Source organism: Clinocottus analis, unplaced genomic scaffold, assembly GCF_023055335.1.
Source record: "Clinocottus analis isolate CAN_PGR_092001 unplaced genomic scaffold, fCliAna1.0.p SCAF_4, whole genome shotgun sequence".
In the NCBI taxonomy this organism is placed as follows: Eukaryota; Metazoa; Chordata; class Actinopteri; order Perciformes; family Cottidae; genus Clinocottus; species Clinocottus analis.
Window position 1 is genome coordinate 14,081,293 of NW_027176153.1, and position 27,357 is coordinate 14,108,649.

At 39.9% G+C, this 27,357-nt stretch overlaps 2 protein-coding genes across 7 annotated transcripts in view; one reads left to right on the top strand and one right to left on the bottom strand.

Moving 5' to 3' along the window:
- The window catches only part of si:dkey-178k16.1 (band 4.1-like protein 1), a 39,269-nt gene extending 35,395 nt beyond the window's left edge, over window positions 1-3,874 (top strand). For all 5 annotated transcript variants that reach the window (XM_068596898.1, XM_068596896.1, XM_068596895.1 and 2 more), the window contains 2 exons: window positions 514-630; window positions 744-3,874. In XM_068596898.1, the coding sequence (XP_068452999.1) occupies window positions 514-630; window positions 744-749 (123 nt within the window). In that variant the 3' untranslated portion in view covers window positions 750-3,874. The remainder of the gene's footprint in view (window positions 1-513; window positions 631-743) is intronic.
- Window positions 3,875-5,809: 1,935 nt separating this feature from the next.
- cntn3a.1 (contactin 3a, tandem duplicate 1) overlaps window positions 5,810-27,357 on the bottom strand; it is a 69,255-nt gene continuing 47,707 nt past the window's right edge. For both annotated transcript variants that reach the window (XM_068597087.1, XM_068597086.1), the window contains exons 11-23: window positions 26,234-26,384; window positions 20,186-20,313; window positions 17,730-17,905; window positions 13,983-14,100; window positions 13,347-13,505; window positions 12,990-13,139; window positions 11,876-11,946; window positions 11,338-11,572; window positions 10,664-10,779; window positions 10,207-10,393; window positions 9,311-9,423; window positions 8,054-8,222; window positions 5,810-7,335 (exon numbers count right to left, since the gene is read on the bottom strand). In XM_068597087.1, the coding sequence (XP_068453188.1) occupies window positions 7,244-7,335; window positions 8,054-8,222; window positions 9,311-9,423; window positions 10,207-10,393; window positions 10,664-10,779; window positions 11,338-11,572; window positions 11,876-11,946; window positions 12,990-13,139; window positions 13,347-13,505; window positions 13,983-14,100; window positions 17,730-17,905; window positions 20,186-20,313; window positions 26,234-26,384 (1,865 nt within the window). In that variant the 3' untranslated portion in view covers window positions 5,810-7,243. The remainder of the gene's footprint in view (window positions 7,336-8,053; window positions 8,223-9,310; window positions 9,424-10,206; window positions 10,394-10,663; window positions 10,780-11,337; window positions 11,573-11,875; window positions 11,947-12,989; window positions 13,140-13,346; window positions 13,506-13,982; window positions 14,101-17,729; window positions 17,906-20,185; window positions 20,314-26,233; window positions 26,385-27,357) is intronic.

Genomic DNA, 27,357 nt, shown 5'->3' on the forward strand with positions numbered 1-27,357 from the left:
AGAACTGATCAACAAGCTTATTTCAATTATTTTATACATTGAACAAAGACACAATATACAATAAAAAAAAGGGAATAAATAAAAGCGCACACAAGAAATCTATCTTTTGAAGTTGGGCCATTACTTTCATGATTGATAAAATGTAAATGTAAAATAATTAAATGCTTTTTTTCACCCAATATCTAGTTAAACCAAAGATATTTATTATTTATATATTTAATATTAAAATACTACAGTACAAAGAAAAGCATCAGATCCTCATTTGAGAGGCTGAAACAAGATAATGTTTGACTATTTTAAAACAATTTTTGCATGAATAATGTAGCTCTAATTGAAAGCATAGAAATTGCCTTTTCCTAATGTGGAAAGAAATCATTGTTTCTTGAACTGAATTTCTGTTTTGTGGGAATTTCAGTTCTTTTCTATCATTGAATGAGAAACATAAGAAAATTCTATCCAAAAGTAATACATTTGTTCCTGTCATTCATTGTATTGTTCCCTCTTTCCTTGCAGGCTCTGGCTATTGCGATACAGGAAGCCAAGCAGCAGCATCCAGACATGCAGGTGACCAAGGCTATTGTTGTCAGGGAAACAGAATCGTCCAGTGAGGATCGACACGGCGCATCAGAGGTACGCTGCCATCTTGACTCCAAACGATAAGATCTAACCAGGATTTGGCCTTACAACCCTCCTTTAAGATTACAGTATTTAAGGTGGACTATCTCTTCTTTGTTCACCTGCAGTCCTGATTCCTTGAGATGAGAGCGCCCTCGTGTGGACAGAGAGCGCCAGTGCCCGACCTGAAATTACCACCTGCCGTCCCTTCTGATGGACTACTGCCAGTGGCGCTCAACTGGAGACCTTTGCCCCACATTCACAAACACACAAAGCTGAAACAAGACTCCTTTAAAAGCATTATGTTTTATTCTTATTCAACATTTCACTATTGAAATCATATATCTTGAAGCAGCGTGATTTGGCAGTCATGCTGCGGGGGGAAAAAAGGAGGAATAAAAACATAAACGTCACTCATGGCCCTCGATTGGTCGACAGTATGCCACCAGAATTCCAAACATCTGGAACAATTAAAGATATTGGACCTGAATCCAACTAAATTCCCTGCAAACTTCTCAGGGCCTTTATATTTAAACCACTTGCTTCAGTATTTCTCAAAGGTCAAAGGGAGTCTGTGCACTCGTTCACGCTGCGGAAGAACCCAATGCCTTGTGCGACGTTGGTACCCATCCCATGCAGAAAGTATTATTTGGAAATAGAAAAAAATGATCGTGCACCTAGGAGTGTCCTTTACATGTCTGTGCTGCTGTACTGAATAACAAAAAAATATCTGATTCCTGTTGTGAGTGCTGAAAAAAAACTGCTGAAAAAACCTACTATGTGTTTGTAATTACTCTTAAAAAGAAAAATAATCAATTTCATGTAGCTCCAGAACTGTTCATTGATGCAGAGTTTAGTGCTTTGAGCTTTCACTCTTGCGTAGCCAGTCTATTAAATGAACTTCCCCCCCCTGATGAGGATGCACCGAGTAGAACGGATCATGTCGAGCCAGCAAGGTCCTCTGGTTCTGCTTATTCAAGAGTCTGTTACAGACCAAAGCCGGAGCTATAGTTTGATCACTATTCTTCCCTCTTGTCTGTGCCACCTTAAAGATTTCCCTTCTGTAGAATGTATTTGACGATGACGTGTGAGCTGCTGCATCATGATGGACGTTGATTGGACTTTTGGATGATTTTCTGCATCAGTGTCTGGACATTAGAAGCTGTTAATACGCACCCGTTGTATTTATTCCAATGATGACGATGTAGTTTCTGAGCATGCTGATGTTTCAGAATGAGCCCAGTTTATCCCCTGTACCAGCTTTGAGATATGCTTTCAGACTTGAGCTGGATATAATATCACTTTGGCTATTTTGTGTAATGAATACATAGAGTAGGCTGTTCTGGTTTTACTGATGCGGTTCTGTTCAGTACGTCACAGAACAGGTTGCTGCACCAGTAAAACCAATATCTGAGATGTTTGCATGAAGAGTTTTTTTGCATTATTGGATTGTGATTGAGTAATATGGATATTAACTCATAAGGGTGGGTCATGATGATCAAGATATCAAAGCCAAATTATTCACAATTGGAAGTTGAATCTGAATTAAAAAAGGAAATAAAGCTTCCTGACAGGAAATGGGGAATATTCATAAGAAATAGTTGGAAATATCTAGCACACAATACATTCAGTTTTGTTATTCCCAAAAATCTAATCGCAGCACAGTGGCTCCAGTTCATTCCTTCAGTTGCAACTTGCAAGCTTTCAGCACTTTCATCTAATTCAAGCCACTGCTGCCGTTACATATCTTATTCCACATATCACTGTTTTTGATTGAATCTCCACATAAAGAAACAAGTCTTTGAGGCCTACATTAAGTGGTGACTGATATTTTTTACAGCTATTTATTGTAGAACACATATTCATCATCTTTCAACATACTCTGTAGAAATGGTATTATTCATCAACTCTTTTAAGCAAAGTACAGTGTTATGAATAAATATACAATAGGAGCAGAATCTTTGAACTTTTAGTTTTGTGTTATTTGGCACATGAATGTTAGAGGGATGCCAACGGCATGTAGAGTTCCAGTTAAGGTAGCAGTTAAATTGTACAAACTCTGATTTTATATGACAATATTTGTATGAACAAGCTACTCTTAATTACAGAGATGCCAGGGAGTAAAATGCATAAAAATCACACTGCAAGGTTTCCCTTTAAGGTGTCTTTTATTAGCTGCATCATTTCATGTCATGTGTAAGTCAATGCAGGCAGCATCACGAGTCATGCAGCAAAACAATGTTTAACTGTCATGTCAGGTTTATGAGGATGGTATTGCTTTTCAGACATGTAGTGTATACTTCCCATTGTATTTCATATTTTGGTTCAAAATCCTCTAAAGTGATGATTAATCATGAACGTGGGTGTCAAACTGGAAGGTGAAAAAAATGCAGCCATGCATACTTTGTACTGTATAGTTGGTGCTGTTTGGTGGATTGTTAAGATGTGAAGTACTTAATGGCCTTGGGCTTGATTTACACTAGAGGGCACCAGTTACCAAAAAAAAGAGCTTTGCAAAAACATAAAGCATATCCATCTGAAACCCTTCTCACCCTTCTTTACTAAGGGGCAGAAGAATCTGAATCATACTTATATCAACCTGCAAGGTCAAACTTATCTCCCTGTGTCCAGAAAAGATCTGGCAAGTAATAACTGGACTGATTAATCAGACACATCCCAGTGCCAAAGTCTGATTGGACGACCTCTGGCTGACCCTTAAACCCAGCCCACTCCTCCCTTCCCCCTCCTCAGCAGCATCATCTTTCCTGCTCTTCGTTGCTTGGTGCCGTATCTTTGCCGTACATTGTACTTTCATTCCTTCAAAATGAATAAAGAACAGAGAAAAAGATAACAAGATGAGAAGGGAATCCCTCTGTTTGATCTCCCTCACATGTGTTTATTCTATTACAGCTGGTGCCCTCTAGGCCCAATGATGATGAACTGCAGCTGCTGTATTCAACCAGGAATTAGTGCAGCTGGGTTTGTTTAGGGAACACTTATTCTTTTATACACTGAGGTTTGCCACATGTTCGAATGTGATTTTTGTTCATTTATTGCTGAATTTAGATTTCTTTAGAAGAAGGGGTGGAATTTGAACATTAAAGGCTGGAGTGACACAGTTATTAGTACGGCAACAAATTTCTTTAAAGGGCCAAGGTAGAACAAAATGCACATCACTAACCATACTCCTTTCCGGGAGTTTCTGTGCTTCCTCTCCTTAAGTTTCCATGGGCCGTGGCTGTCTGGAGTTGGTCCTGACCTCCCCCTTCTCTCTCCCCCGCCATGGATCCTGGCTGCGTCTGGAGCTGGAGCGTAACTCTGTTACGTTGATCATTCTGGTCACATGACATCTATTGCATCTGTCCATCCTGGGAGAGGGATCCTCCTGTTGCTCTCCCTCAGGTTTCTTCCCTTTTTTCCCTGTGAAAGGGTTTTACCATCTTTATTTGGGGAGTTTTTCCTGATCCGATGTGAGATCCCGGGACAGGGATGTTATGTGTACAGATTATAAAGCCCTCCGAGGCAAATATGGTATTTGTGATTTTAGGCTATACAAAATAAACTGAATTGAATTTTCTACAGCAAATTACACCTAAAATGGATGAAATGTATTTATTGGTTCACCTCACATGGGAAAAACAAAGCAGAATGAAACTGCTCTGGAGATGATGTTGACATTTGTCACCTATTGCTGGATTTAGTTAGAACTGCCCCGATATCTGCCATGCACCTCAAAGCACTATGAATATAAAAATGTTTATTATAAAACTAGAACCTTGAGGCTTTTTAATACAAAGTTTTCAGACACAGTAAAGCAAAATGTGTAAATATGGTTATCACAAGATGCCTCATGGTCAAATCAAATAGAGCATATACGTTCTCACAGAACGTAGTACTGGACACAGATTCACTGCTATAATTTGTATTAATTTAGTTGGAGCTTTTTGTTGACTTTGTAAGAGTAGTACATTTCTGCAGCTATAGTTACTTTATGCACATTTTGGTATTGTAGACAATCTCGGGTTAACTTTTTTTTTTTTTTAAATGTGGGAACAAAAAATCTGATATCCACAACATCTACATGTCTACCATCAGTGAATGGTGTTTTCCATTAAAGAAAGGGACATTTCAGGGGATTATTTGCTCTCTGTATATACTGTGTATATGGTTTATATTGGCATTGCTTGTTAAATACACTGAAAATTAGACTTCAGGAAGTCAATGCTTTTGACTAAGAAATAATCCAGCACATAACCCTGATACAACCACAACTTCTTGCTTTCTTTTAATTAGGGTTTGGCACAAATTACATTTTAATTGGTGAACTTTAAAGGTCCTGGTTGCATCAATTTACCTTCAGGCACGGTGTTCAAGCACTCATAGGGTCCCAAGGTGGGGTTTTGTAATCCGTTGCAGTTGATGATGGAGGAGTGGAGTGTAACAGAAGTCTTGGCCAAGCGAGGGCTTCGAGTGATTGATGTAGAAAAGGCCAAATCGTTCTGTAAAGCCAGAGGCCCACGTTGTCTATCAGGGACCACGCTGTGGAAACCCGGATAGCCACGCTATCTAGCAAGTAAGCTTGTAGGAGAAAATTTGCAAATACAGGACATTCAGTATTTTGGTTTGAATATGAAAATTATTCAGATTGCTAGGTTGCCCTAATCCTCAATTAAATTACAATAGTGCCTTCTACTGGTTTTAATCCACCACTTTCATTATATTACAGCCTTTTAAGTAGTCCGACTTTCAAAGACCAACATTTTTCTCCCCTCTTCTGTGTCTCCACTGTCAATTCCATGTTTATTCCTGGCCTCACCTTATTATAGCCCCTGTAGTTCGGCATTAATAGCCCGTCTTCTTCTTCTTTCCGTTACATTTCCTACATGAAATTAGGATGTGCATTTGTCTAATTTTCTTGACACTGTTTAAAATGACTAGTAGTGTGCTATTCAATTAGCTGTGATCAATTCTTACTCTACTCATAATTACTTGTCCTTTTCTGGTGCTTCCACAATTTTTATCATCAATTGTAAACACTTTTTAAAGTATAATCCTTATGTCAAAAGCAACAAAACTGAAAAATCTTACCTCAAAGTCCACTTGCTAGCATTTTCCCCAAGCAAACTCCATTTTCTAAATAACACCGAAAGAGCTTTCCTCTACATAGCATAGCCTGATAAAGCTCAGCTTTTTTGTCTCTTTGGTATGCTTTCGACAGCAAAAAAAGAAATAAGGAAAATGACATTATGTTTATTAAAAGCAGGTTGATCCATTCAGACATCCTAAGCAACGTAGGTACGTACACTGACCAATCTCATGCCGAACAGCAGCTAAACAGTGTTTTACTAGATAGTAAAATACCATTTCTACTTTTTAATAAGCTAGAAAAGTCAGTAATCACTGCCACGTGTACTGTAATACAATGCGCATTATGAAGACTCAGGAGAAAGGCATGTTGTTTCTGAGCCCCAAACGCCCAAAAGTATAATCTAAAAAGTAACAAAAGTGAAAAATCGCAACAAAGCCTACAGCTAGGTCAGTTATTCATAAATTATAACATGAGTGAGCCAAAATACAATCCAAATAAATAGGAGAAAATAAATAAAACTCTCTTCAACCATAATTAAGTGGATAATAATCATAAGACTTAAGGCTCATTTGGGACCTGAGGATTTCATACATACAGTGAACAACAATGCGGCTCAAAATGCTTAGCGTGCCAGATTTATCATGGATGAGGGAGGAAGGTCAGACATCAATTCATCAACACAAGGCTGTTGTTTACAATGGAAGCCATATTGGGAGTGGAGGCGCTGCATTTTCTCACAATGATACAACAGGTGGTGTTGAACCAAGTCGGCTTTACCTTTGGTTACAGTCAGTTTCATGGCAACTCTGAGGGTCCGAAGTAATGTGGTGTAACATAAAAGCATGAATAAAATCCAGGTAAAGTTACAAAGGTCCCAAATTCTGGTTTGTCACAAAGCAATGAGGTTTAGCTTCCGACATTTGGCAGAGATTAGTAACAGTTGGTTTCCCTTCTTAGACAGGCCAGGAAGCTTTCCAAAGACTATAGTCTCCAGAGAGGAGGGAAATTACTTCATCCATTGCTCGTGTTAAACCGTACATAAATATAACTTCACTCATATAAATATGAACCATGTCAGGTCTCCTCCAACCCCAGTTCAGATAAAATCCCAGCATCCAAGAAAAGACCAGTGGTACATACAATATCTGTTCAAAAGAACCTGCACAGTCCCAAAGAGAAAAACATATACACATCCTATTGTGCATCACACATCGCAGGGGCTCCAAGGTTAAAACCATGGAACAATATCCACTGGTCAGAAGGGAGCAAAGAAAGAAATCTCTTCAAAGAGACTGCAGTCGAGTCCCGGTGTCCTTTAACTTCTGAAAGAGCCAGTTCCTTTCAGTAACTCTTAGAAAGATGGAGGGACAGATTCTTCTTCACAAAGAGATCTTTGTAGAAAAAACAGGAAAGACACAGTAGGGTAGGGAAGGGAGCAGGTGGAAATGTGGCTGCCAGCCTCTTGTTGTCTCTGACCTGCTGTTTCTCCTTTTACTGTAATGAGCGGCTTTAGTGCCGCCTGGCTGATGCAGATGTTTGTCATAGTACAGTCCGGGCTGTGAGGATTAATGCTGCAAGGTTGACCAAGGGAAATGCAGAAGACTCCGGGGCTGCTCCTTTAGCTGTGGAGCCTGGAACACAAAAACAAATCAAAATGAATACAAATGTTGCTCTATAAACGTGTTTTAAGTATGAACACTTGATGTGAAGGTATTGTGTTAATTACCACAGTAAAAATATGAAACGTATTCACTACAAAGAACTTTAGTGTTTGTGAGTACACATATATGTCAATAGATGGCACTGGTACGCTGCTCTCAATTATGGCTTCCTAGAAGATGGCTGTAGCTGCTGCCAATATTCTTTGCATGTCTCAGCCCATTTTGTTGTTGATGGCATGTGTATTTCTCAGTCTGCGGATAGGAGATTGTTATTTTACAGCCGAGACAACTGTAAACAAAACATTCGTACTCGGCTTCAATAAAAAGGTAGATTCGAAGACTCACCATTTTGAACCAGCATTTAATGGTTGGGGGAAATACCTCGAAGTGTCAGGGATACCAATTCATATAAAGACAAGTGGCCTAAAAAGACCATGCAATGCAGCAACAGAATATGCTGTTCATGGTGCATATCTTTACACACAAACTGGTCTTTCGATGTAGAGAGTAGCAGACAAAATAAAGTCCACTACAAAAGTGTTTTGAGCATGCAATATATTATTTAGCGCGCTCAAAACACCAGTTTACAAGGTGTTTGCGATTCAATTTTTTATGAGACTCAAAACTAACACTTCACAAAAGGACACAGGGTTCATTTTCATGTTTCATGTCTCAGCGCTGTCCCAACCTTCTATTTTGGGTATGGTAATCTGGCGGCTGCTGCTGCCTTCCCCTCCCTCACTGAAGGGTTTAATCTGGATAACGTAGTCCTGGTTGACCGGTAGTGACAACTCCAAGGAGGTGGTGTTGGTCTCCACCACACTGGGATGGCTGTGTTTGTCCTGGCTGTACATCACCTGCAGGAAGCAGAGAGGTACAGATGATGACAGTGCGAAGCATGGCATGAAACCACTTCTGAGACTATGAATCATACGAGAGGTGTTAGAGGCGCGTCCTTGTTGGTGCAATGACTAGAAAATCTAAGTTACGGCTTGTGTTTCTTTCAGACAGCTCTGTGAGATGTAATGCGCTACTACTGAAACTAACAAGATGAATCTCACTGTAGATAGCTGCGCATGGCTGTGATGGACCACCAGAGTAGAGGGTGCAGCAAAGATAAGGGAAATGTGGAGATGCATCAATCCAGTCAGCTGCAGCTTTACTCTGGGCTGAGGATGGATCTACAATTTTATATACAATAAGCCCCATTCTCAAGACACCCCTTTTATGCGGAGAGAATAGTGTGGAGCGAGCACAGGTGACAACATTATTATCATAGTTTGATGATCTCAACCCATGAGACTGCAAATTTATGTCTCAACGTTCTTTTTTTTTTTGTATTGATAAGCCAAGTGGCACTTTAGGAGAATTCATAACCTGAAAAGTAATGTCTGAGGTCATCATTAATATTAGGGATATCATACTGCCATGACAAGTCAAATGCTGCAATCTGGGAAGATGGCAGTCAATGTATTGTGTCTACAGCACATTTCCTGCAATGACTCATGAGAAACAATCAGAAAAGTTGTTGATCTTTGTCTGTTGCTGAAATGATGTGGCAAAATTATAATAGGATGTGGGCGGTGTGGCTATCAAGGGATTGTTATTTTAGGGGAGGAGGCAAATTGTGAAGATATTCAAAAAGCAGTTACACATCACCGCACCTCGACTCACTACGGTATAAAATAGTCAGAGACTTGCTGCACTTCTAAATTTAATGCAGTTAACTTTGCAGCGAGAAGTTTAGATAGATCCTTAGTTATCAGAAAAAGAAAACCAAGTATAGTATCCAATCCATAAATAAGTGCAGTCAAAACTGGAAATGACTCTTCTTTCATTCTCTTATGTTACAATCTATAATACCAGTCACTCGTCAGTCCAAGCCTCAAGTCCAGTTAAAGCCCTCTCCAGTGGAGAAGTGGAAAATGCTCCATGCCTTTCTTACCTTATATCCCGTGACTTCTGACTCGTTCTCCAGAGCGTGTACTTGGTCCCACCTCAGGATGACCTTGGAGTTGGAAGTGTTCCACATTATTTTGACCGGGGCTTGACTGGGCGCTGGAGGAGGAGGAGGATGAGAGGAAGAGGAGGGAGTAAAACGACAAGCACCCCGGTCGATAGACAGTAAAGTCCAGAATCAACTCAGCATGAAGGAGTTTTCTCATTATCAGTCTATCATCTCACTGTTAGGAGTGAGCAGAGACTCTAGGAATATGTGTGTGGGTTTGACTGTACGACGGTTTTGTGAAGGAGTTGGTTAGGGAGAATAAAGAACAGACGTGGGTGTGGAACAAATGAAACTGTGATATTATAATCATTAACCTATATGAAGATCTGGTGCTCGTTGGTCAGAGCTCTGCTCTGCAAGAACAAGGTGTACGCTCATTGACATGCAGGTGACTTGAAGAAAGAAAAGTGTGAAACAATATAAAGGGGAGTCAACTAATGTTTATAGAAAACCTGTCAGCGTGAATGAAAACATAATTTTCCAGCGAGGCCTGCATGTCAAATCACACAGTGTGACCGAGAGAGAGAGAGAGAAAGAGAGAGACAGAAAGAGAGAGAGAGAGAGACAGAGACAGAGACAGAGAGAGAGAGAAAGCTGTATGACATGCAAGAAGGGTTCCCCGGCCACGACTCGAGCCGTGGGGTGAGGCAGTAAAATAATTAATGCACTTTATGGTGCTCTTGTGTGGTGACTATTCTCTACTTTCACTCCAGTAGGTAAAACATTATTGCCGAAATGAAAGAGATATACACATGGACCGTGCACCTTTAGCCGGAAGAGAAAAACATGCACAAAAAGATAGTCAGTCCCCACACTGTGCTGAGAGCCCTTACGTGGTTTCTTGGTTGTGACATTGACTATGATGCTCTGTGGACCCACTCCAGCACTGTTATAGGCCCGCAGGGACATGTGATATGTACTGCTGCCCTCCAGATCCCTGACGAGTACAGACGTTTTATTCCCCACTGTCCTGATCACACTGGCTGTTTCCTGCTTCTTCCTCTCGCCCCAGTACTGCAACTAAAACCACACACCAATACACAGATTATACTTTAACAGCATGCATTTGATTTGTTACTCAATACTTCCATCTATAACTGCACCAGTGTGTTTATGAAGCCTGGGGGGCTTCATAATACTCATCTACTGTGGTTGACTTCATGCACGAACAATCATATAGACACTTATTTAAAAAGGTTATTGTATTGTTATTTAAGATATGCCACTAGCTGTTGGCACTGTCCACAACATTGGAACAATTCCTATCGTGTGGGCGTGTGTTGGTTTGACCTCATATCCCAGGATGCGTCTGCGGTTGTTACTCCAGGCCAGCGGCTTCCAGGTGACCTCTACTTCCGATGCTGATACACTCTTCGCCCTCAGCCTCCCTGGAGCTCTGCTGGGCTCTGAAAGGCACGTGTGCAGGAGAGTCAGAATAAGGCGGAAGACACAGATTCACTCCACCCACAAATTACCTATTGCATATACTATAGCTCCATCCATATCCCTGTGCAAGGAGGAGTGAGTGTTCCATCATTAAGTCCTGGAAAGTCCACTGAATACAACATTATAGCTCCAAAAAGTATCTCTCGACAAAGAAATCTCATGTGTTTCTCTGTAACATTACATTTCCGCAGGTGTGGTTTGATGAGGTCAGATTAAATGTCAATTAGTAAATTGTAATTGGTGCATGAAAATGTGCGACATCATCTTTTTACATATGAGCCCAGCTCACTTCTAACCAGTGGAAATAGAAAAACCCAAATAATATCATACGATCATGTGGAACCACATCGATCACACTATGAAACTGTATGAGGAAATATGTTTTCTCATCCTTTCAAGTCGTTAGGAAACACATTTTATGTTAACTAGAACATTTTCCAGAGTTATTGGTTAACTTGACAGTTGTTAGTCCACTTGCTCTAACACATAGTCGGCTGTAAAGTTGCCATCGTACGCACCTTCCTCCGCTGAGTGGATAGTGGTCACTGCACTAAAAGGGCCCTCTCCCTTGTTGTTGTAAACCCCAACTTTGACTTGGTAAGGGGAAAAGGGAGGGATGCTCTCATTCTTGAAGACATATCGCGAGGCATCCGGAGACGTGACAGCAGCCTGCATCCAGCCTTGTGCCCCAAGTGGGCGGAACGCCACCACGTAGCCAAAGCCCGGACCACTCTGCAGCTCCTCTGGAACAGGCTAAGGAGGGATGAGTCAGAGGGATGACTCAGGATGACGGATCTCACACATAGAACATTAATACCTAAAAGAAATGCAGCTATGCACAAATTAGTGAAGGAATACTGCCGAGGGCGGGACTGTTCTTGCAAGCCTTGCATGAACTCATCTCTCTGTCTAGTTAAGTGGTTTTGTACTGAGAAAAAATAAAATAAACCCATGAGTGCGTGTTTTGATTCATGTGAAAATAAATCAACGTAAGAAATATACAACCATTAAGTCTATTGTCGTAATGTTTAATAAGTGTGTTTGTTACAAGGTTACCTCCCAAGTGATGACCAGCTCTGAACGTCCCCCGCCACCCCCGTTCACTCTGGATGGAGTCACCCTGGGAACTAACAGATCAACCACAGTGTTAGAAGGACCAGTTTGTATATTCAATTACTTGACATTACAAATGACAATATGGAGTATTCTGCTGCTCACCAATACATAATATTAGTTACAGGGATTGAGCATATTCAACATTTTCAAGAAGTAGACCTTTCTTAAATTCAGACTGCTCCATCCTTGAGCCGTTAGCCTCAAGAAGAGATGAGGAAAGGGCTCCAGAGGTCCAGTGATTTCACTTATTTCTAACTTCACAGCAATATGTATTTTTTCTTTTTAAACTTAATGTCTTTAGCCACAACCAATTGTGCACGGAGACATGACTTGAGGCAATGTAATAGATTCAGTGCAGGCTCTGGACCTACAAAACGGTTTATATTTTTAGGCCTTACCTATAGAGTAGAACGACACAAATCCTGTTAACAAACTTTATGTAAAATCTAAATTTGCCTTTTTATGAGCAGCACAGTGGATACAACAAAAAATCCAAACATCTTATGAAGTCATAAAGGCCTACACTGCTCTTGGTTAGAGGTTCTCAGTTTGTGAGTATATTTACAGCTTCTGATATACAAACACATATACATGTTTGTATATGTGTACTTATCTATGCATATGTATCTGTAGGTGTATGCACCTGCAGTTGTGTATAAAACATGTATGGGTACTAATGTACAAACTCAGAGTGATTCATTTAAATTAATTGTATGTTTTATATTTGAAAATATCGTTTAAATCTACTTGTTATCGAGATTTGATTTATGTTGGTTCTGAAACAAACATACTGTATCTATTAGTATTTTACATGCACTGCCTCCTTTCCACACAAACATGGATGAAATTGTGGGACGAGAGCTGCCAGGCATCAACATATTTATTTCTTAATTCATTCATGTGTTGTGCGCCCTGAAGAAGCAGAGAATCCACTGAAACTTACTGGTACAATAAAGTAATTTGAAGGGATCTAATTTCTGTCCTGGGCATGATTTGCAAACAAGTTGTGCCACTGCTGGCAGCAGAGGAAATGTAAGGAGCTTCTGATACGTACGCATTTCTTTGGTGCGGGGCTTTTTGGACGGTTTGCTGGGCTCTCCTGTTCCGATGCCGTTTGTTGCCAGGACTCTGAACTCATACTCCACCCATGGACTCAAGTCAATGACAGAGGATGACAGCTGCTTCCCCCCGAGCAGCTCAGGAACTGAGAGACATCACAGAAATAACCTTTCATCAAAACCCTGCAAGATCTGTCTTTGAAAGTTAGCCAAGCTGATGATGTGTTATTTATCCACTTCATGTGTGGCGTTTGAAAAGGATACCAGTCACATCCCTCTCCCCCTTTTTTTTTTATCTAATAACTTTACATCCACTCAACCGGCAGTCAGACTGTCAGATGAAACCAGCCTACCGGTGGTAACGGTTTGCCACCCGAGAGAGAAGGGAGTTCTGGCCTGGATGGTGTAGCTGGTGATGGGGCTGTGATTGTCCATCCCGGGTCCCCAGGACAGAGAGGCAGTGGTCTCTGTCACCTCGGTCACTTGACAGTCAACAGGGGGGCCCGGCGGACCTGTAGAGATTAATGAAGATATGAGGCGGAAATGAGATACATAGTTGGTGAGTCCATAATTACAGCAGATGTTACAAACTGATCACAGAGAGAGAGTATTTGGAAAGCTGTAAGTGCAATACAGAACTACCACTAGTCCAAAAATGACCAGAAAAGAACAAACAATCTAAAAGCAAAGCAAAATAACACAATTGTGCAGTTTATTGTCATACAATTAAGGAAATCCAAAAAGATCACAACATGCCCGAGAGCAGTGGTCCCCCACGTGGCTGTTTGCAAGGTTAATCACAGGGTTATCAGGATGTGATGAAGAAAAAAAATGTCTTTGTAAATGACTAGTCAGTTTGATTTGTAGATGTAGCTACATGCAGCGATGTTGCGTTTAAATATCGTGGTTGTGCCATAATTTCAACAAAAAAACTTCACTTTCAGGTTTCATCTTTATTTTTCCTGTTTGATTCTGGGGGGCATCCTTACCTCTGACTACCACATCAGTGGCAATAGACACACTGTCCACCTTGGTCTGAACAGCACAGGTGTATTTCCCAGCATGCCTCAGTTGAATGTTCCGGATCATGATGTCACCAGCCGAGCGCTGTCAGTGCACAAGTTAGGAAGAAAGATGACAAAAACAGTAAGAAAGTACAGTAGTAAGTCAGTAAAATGCTGCAAAATGAAATAAAAGGACTGCGGCAACAAGTGCAATGTCACAGTGATTTCTTTCAGCATTCAATTTATTACATTATCGAAGAAGAGAAAGGCAAAGCACAAGTCCAGGGACACTGCAAAATGATTGAGTGAAGTTTTTTTTTTTTTTATCATTTATGAGGATAGCTCTTTGCTGGAAATTAAAAAGCTCTTCTTTCTTCTTCAAGCTCTTTCCCTTTTATTCCTTCTGATTCAATGTATTCTACGGACAACCATTCAATGCCAAATGCATTATTAGCTTTGAACTTTAACGTTCATTGATGGCTTATCTATAAAAGTAAGAGACTGTGAAACAATATAAGAGTCGATAATTAGTTTGATGTATAGTCAGGGACATTTTCTGAAGATAAAAATGTAGTTGCTGCAAGCCATTCCCTCTTTGAAACTCCCTGCCATCATTAAAATAATATAACCCGGGATGAAGTAGGTCACAGATGTCTCAATGTTAGCAAGGAAAAAGTAACCTTGAAGCTTACTTATTAAATTAAGTGAGATAGTAAAAAAGTCCTACACAATACAGTAAATGTATGTTGTGTGGCTTTCTCTTTCTCAGGTAAAGTCTATCTACAACGCAGTGCTATATTGCTTTCTGTCAATGCTGACATAATGTATATAATATGGTTCAACTTCAGACTGAACCCGAACCTATGTTTCACTGGAGTTTGTTCACCTCCTTTTCGTTCTAATTAAGTAATCGTGATGGTAGGGGCGCGGTTATGCTCAGATGCAGAGGCGTGTGGTACGGTGGCCACTGTAACAAGGTCCTGCTCCCTCGGTGAGTTTCCCCCCTGCACAATAACTCAGCACTTCAGATATTTCATGGGTATTGGTCTTTATTTATACCAACTCTCACAGACCCTCTGGCAGCAGTTACCCCCGGTCCCTTCAACGTCTTTCTCACTGCTATTTATTTTGAGACAAAAATCATCAGCATCAGCTGAGAGCAATCAGGTTTCATACCCGGCACCTGTCCCCTAAATCACCCACAACCACACCCCTCTGCAGCTGAGCATAACCACGCCCCTACCACCACAGTAATATAATCTCATATCAGACCAAAGATATTCAGCATCTTATTTCTGCTGGAAAGTATATTTCAGTTAGCTCTCTACTGCTGTTCTTAAAAATGTCTTCCAATTCCAGATGGACTGAATAGACACCACGAGTCCCATCATTTTATCAATCACAGCCACCGCAGTAGTGTGACTGCAGCTCTGGCAGCAGCAATAAGCGCTACAACATGCAAGGAGCACATCTCTATTTGGAACGGCAAAATGCTGGAGGCATATCATTTTCATATTCAACACTTGCAGGATACAGTAAATTCACTACCAGCAGACTTCAATTAGGATGGTGCAGGCTTTTTTAACGATACTACTCTGTCATCATCCGCATAGTAAATTTGAAAATAGCATTAGCCCATTATATGTAATTGTGCCAAATATGTTTCAATTTCTGAGCCATCAGGTTTGTTGTTTGATGTTTGCTAAAGGTATACAATTACAATATTAGAAGGTTTAGGGTTATGACTCACTCACCTTCTTAAAATGAATATTCTTCAGTTTACTATGAATAGAGAAGGCATATTTCATCTCTGTATTTGCAACAGATATCTGAACATTTAGAAAATGTTACAGAGGGTGTACAAAGTCAAGATTTATATCTTTAGGGAGAAGGCACTTAGATCTTACATTTGCTCCATCGATAATGCCTCCCCACATATAAGCCAATGACTTACTGCTATTGCATGTTTCAAGTTTTAATCTCTTTAATTTCACAGCAGACTATCAATAGTGAAAAGCATGCCTGCTTCTAAAGAAAGTATCTGTATAATGTTGTATTGCCCGCAACGTTTCCTTATAGATCAGAAACCTTAAAGTAATGTGACTTTCTACTATCAGTATCGCAATGGTTTCCCTACCTCAACATGTTGGCAAGGGTTTAATGCAAAAGAGTCAAGTGTTTAGATGAACTACAGGGCTAAATGTAATTATGAAGCTCTTGGTGGTGTTATTGTGCCAAATGCAGAAAAAAAAACAAAAAAACAAAGCAAAAGGTGATAAAGAAGCAAAGACCTCATAATTGCTTTTACTAATTAAAACAGAAGAAATATTTGGTGTTAGATGATCAAATGTAATGCATGGCTGGGCATTGCATATTTAATTATTTGGTTGCTGCATTTGTCAATGGAGGAAATGTTATTAACAAGCAAAACAGGCAAACGCAGAGACTTCTTGCTCAGTCAAATAGAAAAAAATAATCTGTATGATTCATCATTAAGTGTTCAATACTTTGCCTCTTAAAAGCTGAAACTGTAATTAAGCTGTAGAGGACTGAGAAGTAAATGTGTTAGCGATTATTTTACTGCAGTTCAAATAACTTATTTCCTTATGAGTCACTTTAAACCAGGGGGTGTCAAAAATAAGGCTGCAGGGCCAGAACGAGCCCAGCAAAAGGTCCAATGTGGCCCACTGAATGACTTTGCAAAGTGGGACAATTGCAGAGATGTCCGATATTTGTTCACTGGGCGTCCTAATAAAAAGGTAACAGTCCCTATCTTAGATACCATGTGCTTACATACAGCCTATGTAATGCAACACTGTCAAGACTAGGTTACTGGTCATGCAGATGTCGCCACTGAAAATAGGTGTCACTGTCGAGTTTTCCAAGAAAAAAAAACACTTGAAAAGCTCAAAGAATCTAATATTCAGTATCACTATCAGACTCATGGCGAGAAACACAAGAACTAAATGAGTACAGAAAAAAAAGTAGATTAATCGCTGTCAGTTGAAGTAACAGCCGTCTGTCGGTAGTCAAAGCCGAGGGATCAGCGAGACATCCCAGAATGCTCATCTGTTTTGCAAATGGATTGTTTATTAATTGTGAATGTTAATGTTCTTGTACTTTTTAAAACTAAACGAAAGTGAAACATTTGAAGGGGTTGTTACTTATAGGTTATAATGCAATGGTTTTACTGGTCTGGCTCGATTAGGATCAAACTGGGCCGTATGTGGCCCATGAACTGAAATTACTTTGACACCCCTGATTTTACCGACTATTTACCAAATATTTATATTTAAATATGTTTCTTTGACTAACTAATAAACATGTACATGTACAATGTCATACTTAATAGTACGTGGGTTTGTAGAGAATGACATTCTGAGTGTTGTTCAGGATGTAACTGTTTGCATATGATTTTGCTTTAAGCCTGCCTTCAGATGCTGAAAGCTTTTTTAAGTCATAAGCAAAGAGTCACCACATTCAAATAGAAAGCAGAAACATTATCAAGGCAATAAAGAAGTGTGTGTGTGCGTGTGCGAGTGTGTGTTAGTGTGTGTGTATTTTATGTGGCCAACACGATAAGCTGGTGTTTGAAAAGTATTTTTTTGTTCTGCCACAATGAAATGTTCAAAGATAATTACTCAATAAAACATATGCATGTAGCTCACAGGTCTCTTGCAACGCACATTTCCTCTCATATTTTCTTTATCACAATGACATCATTGCACTTACTCCACCAACTTTTTCAAAATACGCCCAGTGGCTTCCAAAGTGGATGAGCTGCTCGTTGAAGAACCAGGTGAACTTGAGGTCCAGCGTTGGGTCATGAGACACCTGGCAGGGCAGCACGATGCTCTCCCCCACGGTCACGTCCAGATGACCTGCTGGACTGGTGATCCCCGTCGGCTCTGTAAACAGGGGGCACTGAGTTAGAAAGGTGGGCTTGTAACAGTGAGATATACCTTTTTCAGCCTAGACTGTAATCTGTATATAGACTAATACACTTTTTTTTTTTCAGCAAGCGTGTTTTATACTGCTTTATGTTCCCTGAAGATTGAGAAATAATTGCGAAAACATGCCACACTCAAAAACAAATCCTGCCCTTTGTCAAATCCTGTCCTAGATGTTAAAATAAACAAGATAAATTACTTTTCAGTCTGCCAGTGAGCCTATATTGCATCTCTTTCTTTGAGTTTAATAACTCAGAGGAGAGTATAGTCTGATGTATCACTGAACAACGACAGTGAAATAAATAAACAAAAGGAAAAACTCAACCATTACTGCAGGTCAGAGCCGAGTCTATAATTTGGCTCTTTGTGCCGAGACAAAAAGCCATCCTATTTCATTCACAGTGTGGAGCGCATCAACATAATCTTTGGTCCATCTCGGCTGTATGTCTCATTCAACAGCAGTGCGGTGCACAGAATAGAGCACAGGCTGAGAGGCCCATACACTAGTCCGATGTGAATTATGCATGCATGTCATAAGCAACTAATGGACAGGGAAGCCAATGCAGCTTGTCAGAGGGAGTAAAGGTCTGTATTCAGCTCTGTCAAAACAAGCCAGCTTGTTTATCTCACACCCCCAAAGGAGAACCGACTGGTCATGGCAGTGCATTCCAGGTGAGTATTAAGGAAGTTTGGCACCAGAAGCAAAATGAGAGGGTGGAAAACTTTCTGCTTCCGATTGCTAAGCTGTCACGCTCATTTCGAGTTATGACTGGAAGGAAAATCACAAATTGGCTCCCTCATTACCTTCAGTGTATTCTGAGCATGGCCACGGTTTTTATTGTATGGATACATGCAGGGTTTTAATGTTTTCAATTGAATTAGCATATTCATTTCTGGAATGTGTTGCTATGCCAATATACCTGAAATACATAAAATACTTTATTGTAAAAAGGTAAAAGAATGAAACAATTTAACTTTTTCATCTTCAATTGACATTAAAGGTGTTCTCATGTTTTTCTCTCAATATAGTGGTTGATTGATAATACAACGTTTTAATGTAATATATCATTTTAGACTACAAAACTTCTTCCTGCTTATCAAAAAATTCATGATTTAGTCGGTCTTATTGGACTGTGATGACATGTTATAAACAATTCAACAATTAATTGAAAAATAATCTACAGAGTAATCAATAACGCAAAACATTCTGGAGGACTAATCATTTTGGTCTTTATTTATTGTACACGTTTTCTTTCAGCGTTAATAATTAAGATTATGGATATACTGACATGTAAGCAGAAGGTAACATAATGGTGCCGAGATCTAACTTGCAATGACTAATATTTTAGATCTCTTTGAGTCTTTCTTACAAACTAATATGCTTTTGCAGTACCTTGAATTCATACTTAAGTACAGGATTTGAAGAAATAATAATTAACCATTTAACGCTGACCAACACAATTAATAGACATACATACAAATATACAGTACATTGTACAACAGTACAGTACATGTACAGTAACGCCTCTTTACATGAAAATTAAATAAATGAAATTCTGCTTTTATGCAAGCCAATTTGCAATTCATATCACTTGTGAAGAGGAATCACCAAAAGGCATTTTAATAGAACACTGTTGTTGACTCTGCTCTTTAGAAAGACGTAGAAAAATGCGTTGCTCTGCAGAAGTGTGTGATTTGAATGGATTGAACTCTTAAACAAACCGAGCATGGCTATGAGCCATGGTGCAAAAAGTATGAATTAAACATGGAGGCGCATGAGCGCAATGAGCTTCATGTCTCGCTTCCTCCAGCCACTGCCAATCAACTAATTGGACTGTATATCTGTCAGGGAGGAAGAGGGAACTCTTTACAGTAACTCTGCTTCACTGTGTGAGTACATGGAGTGTGCAGAAGGGTCAGTGCTGGTTCATCTTAAATGCAGCACTGGGCGGTTGTGTCTCACTGCTCTTGTTCATCTTTTTTTCAGTGTTAATTAAATATCTTGCATGTTTGGTGTTTATGCAATTGTGCTGTTTTGGATAATACCAGTATTGTCTTAATAGATAGAGATTGTTGCTGTAATATTTACTGTCGCTGTAGTGTAAGAGCAGTTGTTACCAGGGAAACAGCTATTAGGGATAACAAACAATAAACAAGCAATATACAGCTGCCATTTACAGTAAATCAGCAAGGGCAGACATTTGAAGCCAAAGTAAAAAAAGAAGAACAATATTTTACCTTTAACCAAAAGGCTGCCAGCACTGCTCGCCACACCAAACTGGTTTCTGGCTACACACGTGTAGAGTCCAGCATCCATTTTAGAAACATTGGAAATCCGTAGGCTGCCATTATCCAACACAGTAACTCTGTGTGTAAAAAAAAACAACATATATAAATATATATCACCGTATGAGGCCAACTGACAGTACACTAATATATATATATATATATATATATATATATATATATATATATATATATATATATATATATATATATAAAATAGAGAAGAGTCCAGTGTTCTCAAGCATTTCAACTTTTCAACTTTAGCCTGAATTTATCTTAGTTCATTTTAAGTTGCTGAACCTGCACAGAGTACTGTGCAGGTTCACTTTGTGGGTGAAAAGTCTCCTTTTGAGTTCAAGGGGATGTCAAGGGGGATTATTAAACACTGAATGTTATAGATCTACTCACACTGTATAAGTGTTACATGTTACATTGCTTCAGCAAACATAAATACACTAAAATGCAATGGAAACATTTCAATGCAATGGGGCTTTTCTCTACGAAACGCTGGTTGTCATATATCCTGTACTTCATGCCAAGGTGTTCATTTTAATACAGCTCCTCCAGGTTTCCTGCATATGATGCAATATGATGGTGAAGACCCCTCACCCAAATAACACCATGAAGAAAAGAGGTAGCTGCAGCATAATACACGGTAAAAAAACAAATTTTAACAAAGTTGCAGCCCAAAACAAGACAATTAAATCTAGTATTTCATACTATTGTTAGGTTCATACATCATGACATGCAATGACTGCTAAAAGGTCACAAGCTGTTCAATTATAACCTGGACAAGAAAAGTTAAAGTCAGTGCAAACAAGTACCAAAATAAACCCAAACAGTTATTGGATTAGAACTGAATTGACTGGCATGAAAGACCAACAGAGTCTTTTATATCAGTCAATATTTACTAGCAAAGCAACAAGCTCGACCCGCTTGGTTTTGTGGTTATAAGTTGAACCACCAGACTCTCATTTCATCTACGGGTGTCATCAGTGAAGCCTGACAGATTCCCTCCGACAGAGAGAGTACTGCTTCTACTTAACCAGCCAACAAGGTGCTTGAGTGACGTAAAGCCAAATGTGAAAGATAGGTCAGCAACAAGGCACTGCTTGAACAAAGTGCTTATGCTTCCAGTCTTCCATGTTTCGATTTCATCTAAGGACTATCATTTCATCTCAGAGCGTCAAGCAAATTCATACATGAGCACAGTTTATTTTCTCCTTTCACGCACTTGAACATAATCACACATTTGAGCTGAAATACTAAACTTTGCAAATGATGATGGCCACCGTTAAACATTTGGAGGCGGATGAATCCTTAAAAGCATATCAGCAGGGCCTTGAATAAAGTGCATACACAAGAACGTCCACAAAGAACATGTAAGGCAATTACATGACATTCATTTTGCCCCTTTTAGTACAATCTGAGCCAAGTCAAGGATGGAGGATAAAAGAAGAACGTCAGTAAAGTGGACGCAGTTTGGTGGAAGCCACACACACCTAGTTCATAAAAGGGAAATGAATGGCAGGGCCACAGGTGAAAAAATGCTTTGATTAATTCTATTTACTGTCATGCCAAAAAAGCATTGCCTCGTTTTAGTGGAAAACTGGGCACAGCTGTTACACTGCACAGAATGCTTCAATTAAAAGCTAAAAGGATTTATTTAAGCAACAGATCCATTCATTTTAAACCTTTTTTCCATCAAGTGATGATCAGATACAAATGATATTAGCTGGTTGTAACGTATCACAAAAGGATCTATCTTTGCCCAAGTTTGATCCGTTTTGTCTCTCTTCTTATTAAATCATTTCTGCGCATCTTGAAAACACATTTTGTTCTTTCTCTTTTGTCTCTGTAATTACTGGGTATAATCTCATCCATTTAAGTTTTTGCTAACATCCCACACGCTCTTCCCGGACCTAGTGCTTCTATCTGGCTGTGTGGTGGCGGTAATTATTGTGTTTTCTATTATCTTGTTTGTTAAAGTAAGGAGGCTGAAATAAATACAGACTTAATATGTTTGTCCTGATAAAGGTGTCAGCAGTGAGCTGAAACTGTGCATGATCAAGCTACATTTGCTTTGTTAACTAATTATAGCTGAGGTAGCTGTCCTAATGTGGCTTATCTGTCAACCTGAATGGAGGTTTCATGGAGTTTGATATACAGAAGAAACATGCTATAATGTAATTAAAGACAAAGTGGTCCTGTTTTCTATTTGTTAAAAAAAAACAGCCGTGGAGAAAATCAGACACAAGTTCAAAATAAAATGACTCAAGTACAGAACTAAACTGTACTTCTTGCAGCAATGTGCTGACAACACATTGGAGTCAGCACCCACTGATTACCACTAAATATCTATTGTAAATCTCGAGAGAATATAAAGAATTAAAGAGGCAGGAGAGGTTAGTTGTTACAGCGTTCATCCTCCAGTTGTCACAATGGAGTCAAGAATCGGCTTTGCTGAGATGTCCTAAAGCAACACGGAGCCTTTACCAGCTCTTTATCTCCCCAGAGGAGGCGGGCATGAGGGAAGTTCCCTGCAGGGATCCTGGAATACCAGTGTTCACAATGAATTCCCTGGAGCTAACAGGACAGCCACTGCTTGTTGAGCTCATAATTAATTTGGCCTTGTGTTATCAAAGTTATTACAAACAAACAATAACCATTAAGCCTCATTTGCACAAATATTTCATGATGGGAAACAGTTGTGACAGATTTGCATTGTGATGCCACGGTTTAACCGGCAAAGGGAGCATATTCATTGTTGTATGATTTCTGTCTTGAAGCCCTGGGTAAACATTCAATGCTTGTGGGAGAAATGTGTTATTGACTTTTTTTGATGGATGCAAAGCACAAAGAGCTTTACCTCTTTTACAAAGTCGAGCCACGATAGAAAATCTATCTGCAGTTAATTTATTTGGTCAGAAAAGTCGTGCCAGTTGATCGAATTGTATTCCACCAATCTTTAAAACTACCTGTCAATTGACTTTGTACAGTGGAACAATTTCCTGACCACATTGGACTTCTTAGATTTAATTACCTACTTGATAAATGCCTTGCCCTGCAAATCCTCACTAAAAGCTCTCATGTCATCTTCTGAAATGCACAACAGTTTAATGAGGTTCAGCCGATGTTTCAAACATAACTGGTTTGAAAGTAGAACTTAAACCCTTTTTTTTTCCTAAAGATCCCTTGAAGGCAGCCCCTGGACTTCCCAAAATGATCAGTAATGACCTACATCGCCTTAAAGGCTGGAAGAATTAAAAATACCCCTGTGGAGCCGGGGATATAGTCTCCTAACTGAACTGACGGCCTTCCTTTGTAATGGGCTCTACCAAAGAGTTATTGATACGAGAGATCACAAGGATAAGACTTGCCATTAAAATGGGAGGTAGCCTATGTCAAGCTTCCTCCTCACCAAAGCAAAAAATGGGACAGAGCAAAATAAAGATATGAGGTGTATTATTTTGTCTGAAAATGCTATCACTTGTTTCCCTTTTCTTTCAAACGTTGCCCTGGAGCAATTAAGATATTGGGGGAATTTGTGTGGTGCATTAAACTTGAGCAATGTGAAAACAAGCACTTTACCTCAACCTTATTGGCCGGCGTTAAAGTGAGCTATTGGCTGTAATCTAAAAGCCTTCTCTGCCTCTCCATGGTGTAACAAAAACTACGAAGCCTGGCTGTAAATGAAAAAACATTATTTACCCACTTAAGAGGGATTGGATAATTAACTTAGTATATTACTAGGAACTGCTTATTTAATTCGCTAGCAATGCACGTTCTGTATTGGCAACACATCCAGAAGGCTCTTGCTGTTTTAGGAGCAGGATTACAAATTGATGCACATTACATGATGAAGCAATACATACTGTTCTGCGTAACAATCTTAAACACAGTGGTTCAATCTAAAAGGTAATATTCCTGAGAGCTCTTTCCTATATCCGTTTTACAATAGCTGGCATCGGTCAGCAGATAAATTAAATTAAGGTAAGCGCTTCATCGTTAACCTCATAGCTCCCTGCATAAGTGCACAGCAACCCTGTAATAAGGCAATCTTGTTATACCTGCCTAGTATATGAGCTGATATAGGTATCACCGCAACGAGATTTCATTAACTAATCAGATCCTGCTTTGTTCTTAGTTGATTTGTTCTCCCCTGCTGCAGATCCTTGAAAACATTATCCCTGGAAGATTAGAAGGAATTATGGGTATTTTAGTTGAGCCAGTGGGGATGGATTAGTGTTGTGCCACCACTTTAATAGCATTGGTAGCAGCTCCATTTTGATATGGAGGGAAGTAAATGCTAACGAGCCAGGAACAGGGGAATAGGTTTGTGAGAGATGCTGCAATAATGTCAAAGTCTAACATCTTGTATGCCGCTCAGCCACTTCAGGGAAGGGCTGTAACGTTAAATCTCGAATGGGAAATCTCACCTTTATGAGCGCGATTGATATTGCACATTGCGGTCTGGATGCGTTTTCCTTTCAATAGTTAAGAGGATGATAAATCTGCGAGATGAGCCCAACATTTAGCAGGCGTTTGCAACACACAGTCTTCATGCTGATTCTGCCTCAAGAAAACATCTCTCTTCTGTAACCCAATACTATCAACCTGGCACCTTTACTAACAATCACATTGCACCTTTTGTTTCCTAAACAGTGTCTGACGGGGAGTTGAGACAAAACTAAACCTGCTGGAGTCCCACTGTGTTAGTGACGGATATTCCAGAGGTTAGGTTTGAAAAAGCTGCTCAGCCAGCTGAACAATTAATCCCATATCAAATGAGAAATTTGAACTCCCACTACGTCACCACATGTGCCCGCAGGTGTGCTTTGCCCCCTGTTGTTACATTCCTGCACAAAGTAAAAGACAGTATCAAACAGAATATGGGAATGCCTCATTGAGTGATTTGTAAAGACAACACTGTGTTTTATACAAATGACACAATTTGAAAGCACACAAGGAAGTTAAAACTATCTCAAAAAAGCTTACTAGAGCAGCAACTAAAAGTAAAAAAGCACATCAGGGCATTTTGGCTCTTCCAGTTTAAACTTGTTGAATGTCTCAAGCTTGTGAGAACTGCAACAGTGCAAATATCATCAAATGGGGACATTTCAGAAAATGGCGACACAGAGGTATACAGTCTATTATCTGTAATTGGTTGTTTGTGCAGTTGACTGTGCATTTGAAGCTGAGCAAACGTATATGTCCAATTCACTTCCCGCAATGCTAAAGATATGAAGGAGATGTTGTTTGAAGGTGCATTCTACCATCATTGCGCATTTCCCAGATTGCCGCCATGTGAGAAGAAACAGTATGAATCCTGATCAATCACTGACATCCTCCTGGTGCTTCGACTAGTATTGTATCTACGGGGGACAAGCGGGAGGTTTTCCTTGTCTGATTAGCATTTTTTTTTTAAAATCTGCATTTAACCTGACTTTCTAAATAAACAAGGGTCCAGCTAGTTCCTCTGTTGTCACCACTATTATCACACAATAATGTATGTTGTTCAGCGGCTGGCCATTGATCAGTCCTTTTGGGGATTTCACCTGTTTCTTCCTTGTCTCTATGGAAGCCTGGATCATCGACTGCCTCGCGCTCTAATGACCCTCCAGGCCTTACATGCGGCTAATGAGCTGATGGATCAGTGCATTGATCCAAGTGCCGGAGTCTAGGAACGGCCAATTACCTCAAGTAAACAGCACCGAAACCAGCTCTGAGCACAGCCAGGAGAGAAAAGGACAATGGAGGGAACAGATGTAGATAGCAGGAGCAAAGTGGTGGAGTGCAGAATGTGTTACGCAATTCAAATTGCATTGTGTCACACTGTGGTTCTGTTCTTTGTCATTGGTCGCCATGAATACAAAGTAGGGAAAAATAAAATAACAAGTCGAAGAAATACAAGTCTGCTAGTAAAGCAGACAAAACTAAACAATTGTGGTCCTACACACACTTGCACACATTGCTGGTCTACACAAAGAAACATGGTACCTGTGGCTCTCTCTCAGGGCTTCCTTCGCCTTCCTCCAAGAAATGACACCCCGAGGAGACATCCTGGGCTTGCATTCTATCAGAACGTCGCCACCCTGTCGGGCCAGAGTCTGGGCCTTCAACAAGTTCTGGGAGAAGTCTGGCGCGATGGCTGACAGGAAGAGTGGAAAGAGAGGAGTGTAAGTATACCAGGGAGACAGGAGAAGAAGAAAACACAACTGAGTTGAGGTTTAAATTATTGTAGAAGGATGCAGAGGAGCAAAGAGGCTCGAGCTAAAGGGGAAATTAGCCTGAAAGAGCATCCTAAAAACATACAGGCCACTCCATCCATTTGGTTGGTCAGCTTTCACATCCTCTTCTCTCCACACATGTGCACGTATTTGCACACACACACACGAACACACAGATATTCACCAATGATTGCAAGAAAACACACATCATTTTTAAGACGACATTTTATTTGAAAGACAATGTTTGTTTGTTTTTTATTCCATGAATTTTCCTTAGAAGGGCATTATCCATTAAGAATTAAGACATGGGGCTCCGAGGCAGAAATGAGAGAATGTAAAACAAGAGGGAGGCTTTGTTGCTGCTCCTCTAGGCCTTAATTACTAAGGCGCCGCCGTATGGAGCTGTTTTGTATGCGTACCGACTCAGCAGAAAGCTCTTTAAAGTGAACACACAGCCTGGCGCCAGTGACATGGCTGAGCACCTGCCAACACATCCGAATGCACGTCAGTACACAGCAATACACATCCTGATACATATGTAGGGTTTTCCTCTAACCCTAGTTCTCATAACACATCAGTGGAATTTATATGAACTCATATTTTAAAGCAGACTTGGAGGAGTTGTAGTTTCAATAAGATGCGTTTCTCCTCATGTATATTACATGAATGTGGCAAGATCCTCTAGTGTTTAGGGGCCACATGAACAAAGTAAAACATTTATACATTTACTCTTTTTTAATGTTTTCATGACAGAGATAACACACCCAGATAGCATGATGGTGACACAAACGTGGATGGAAATTGCAATAGTTTAGCAACACTGACAATAATAGTAACACTTAAGCTATTAAGGACTCCTGTCTAGATGGCACCTTGGCCTCTTTAAAAACACTT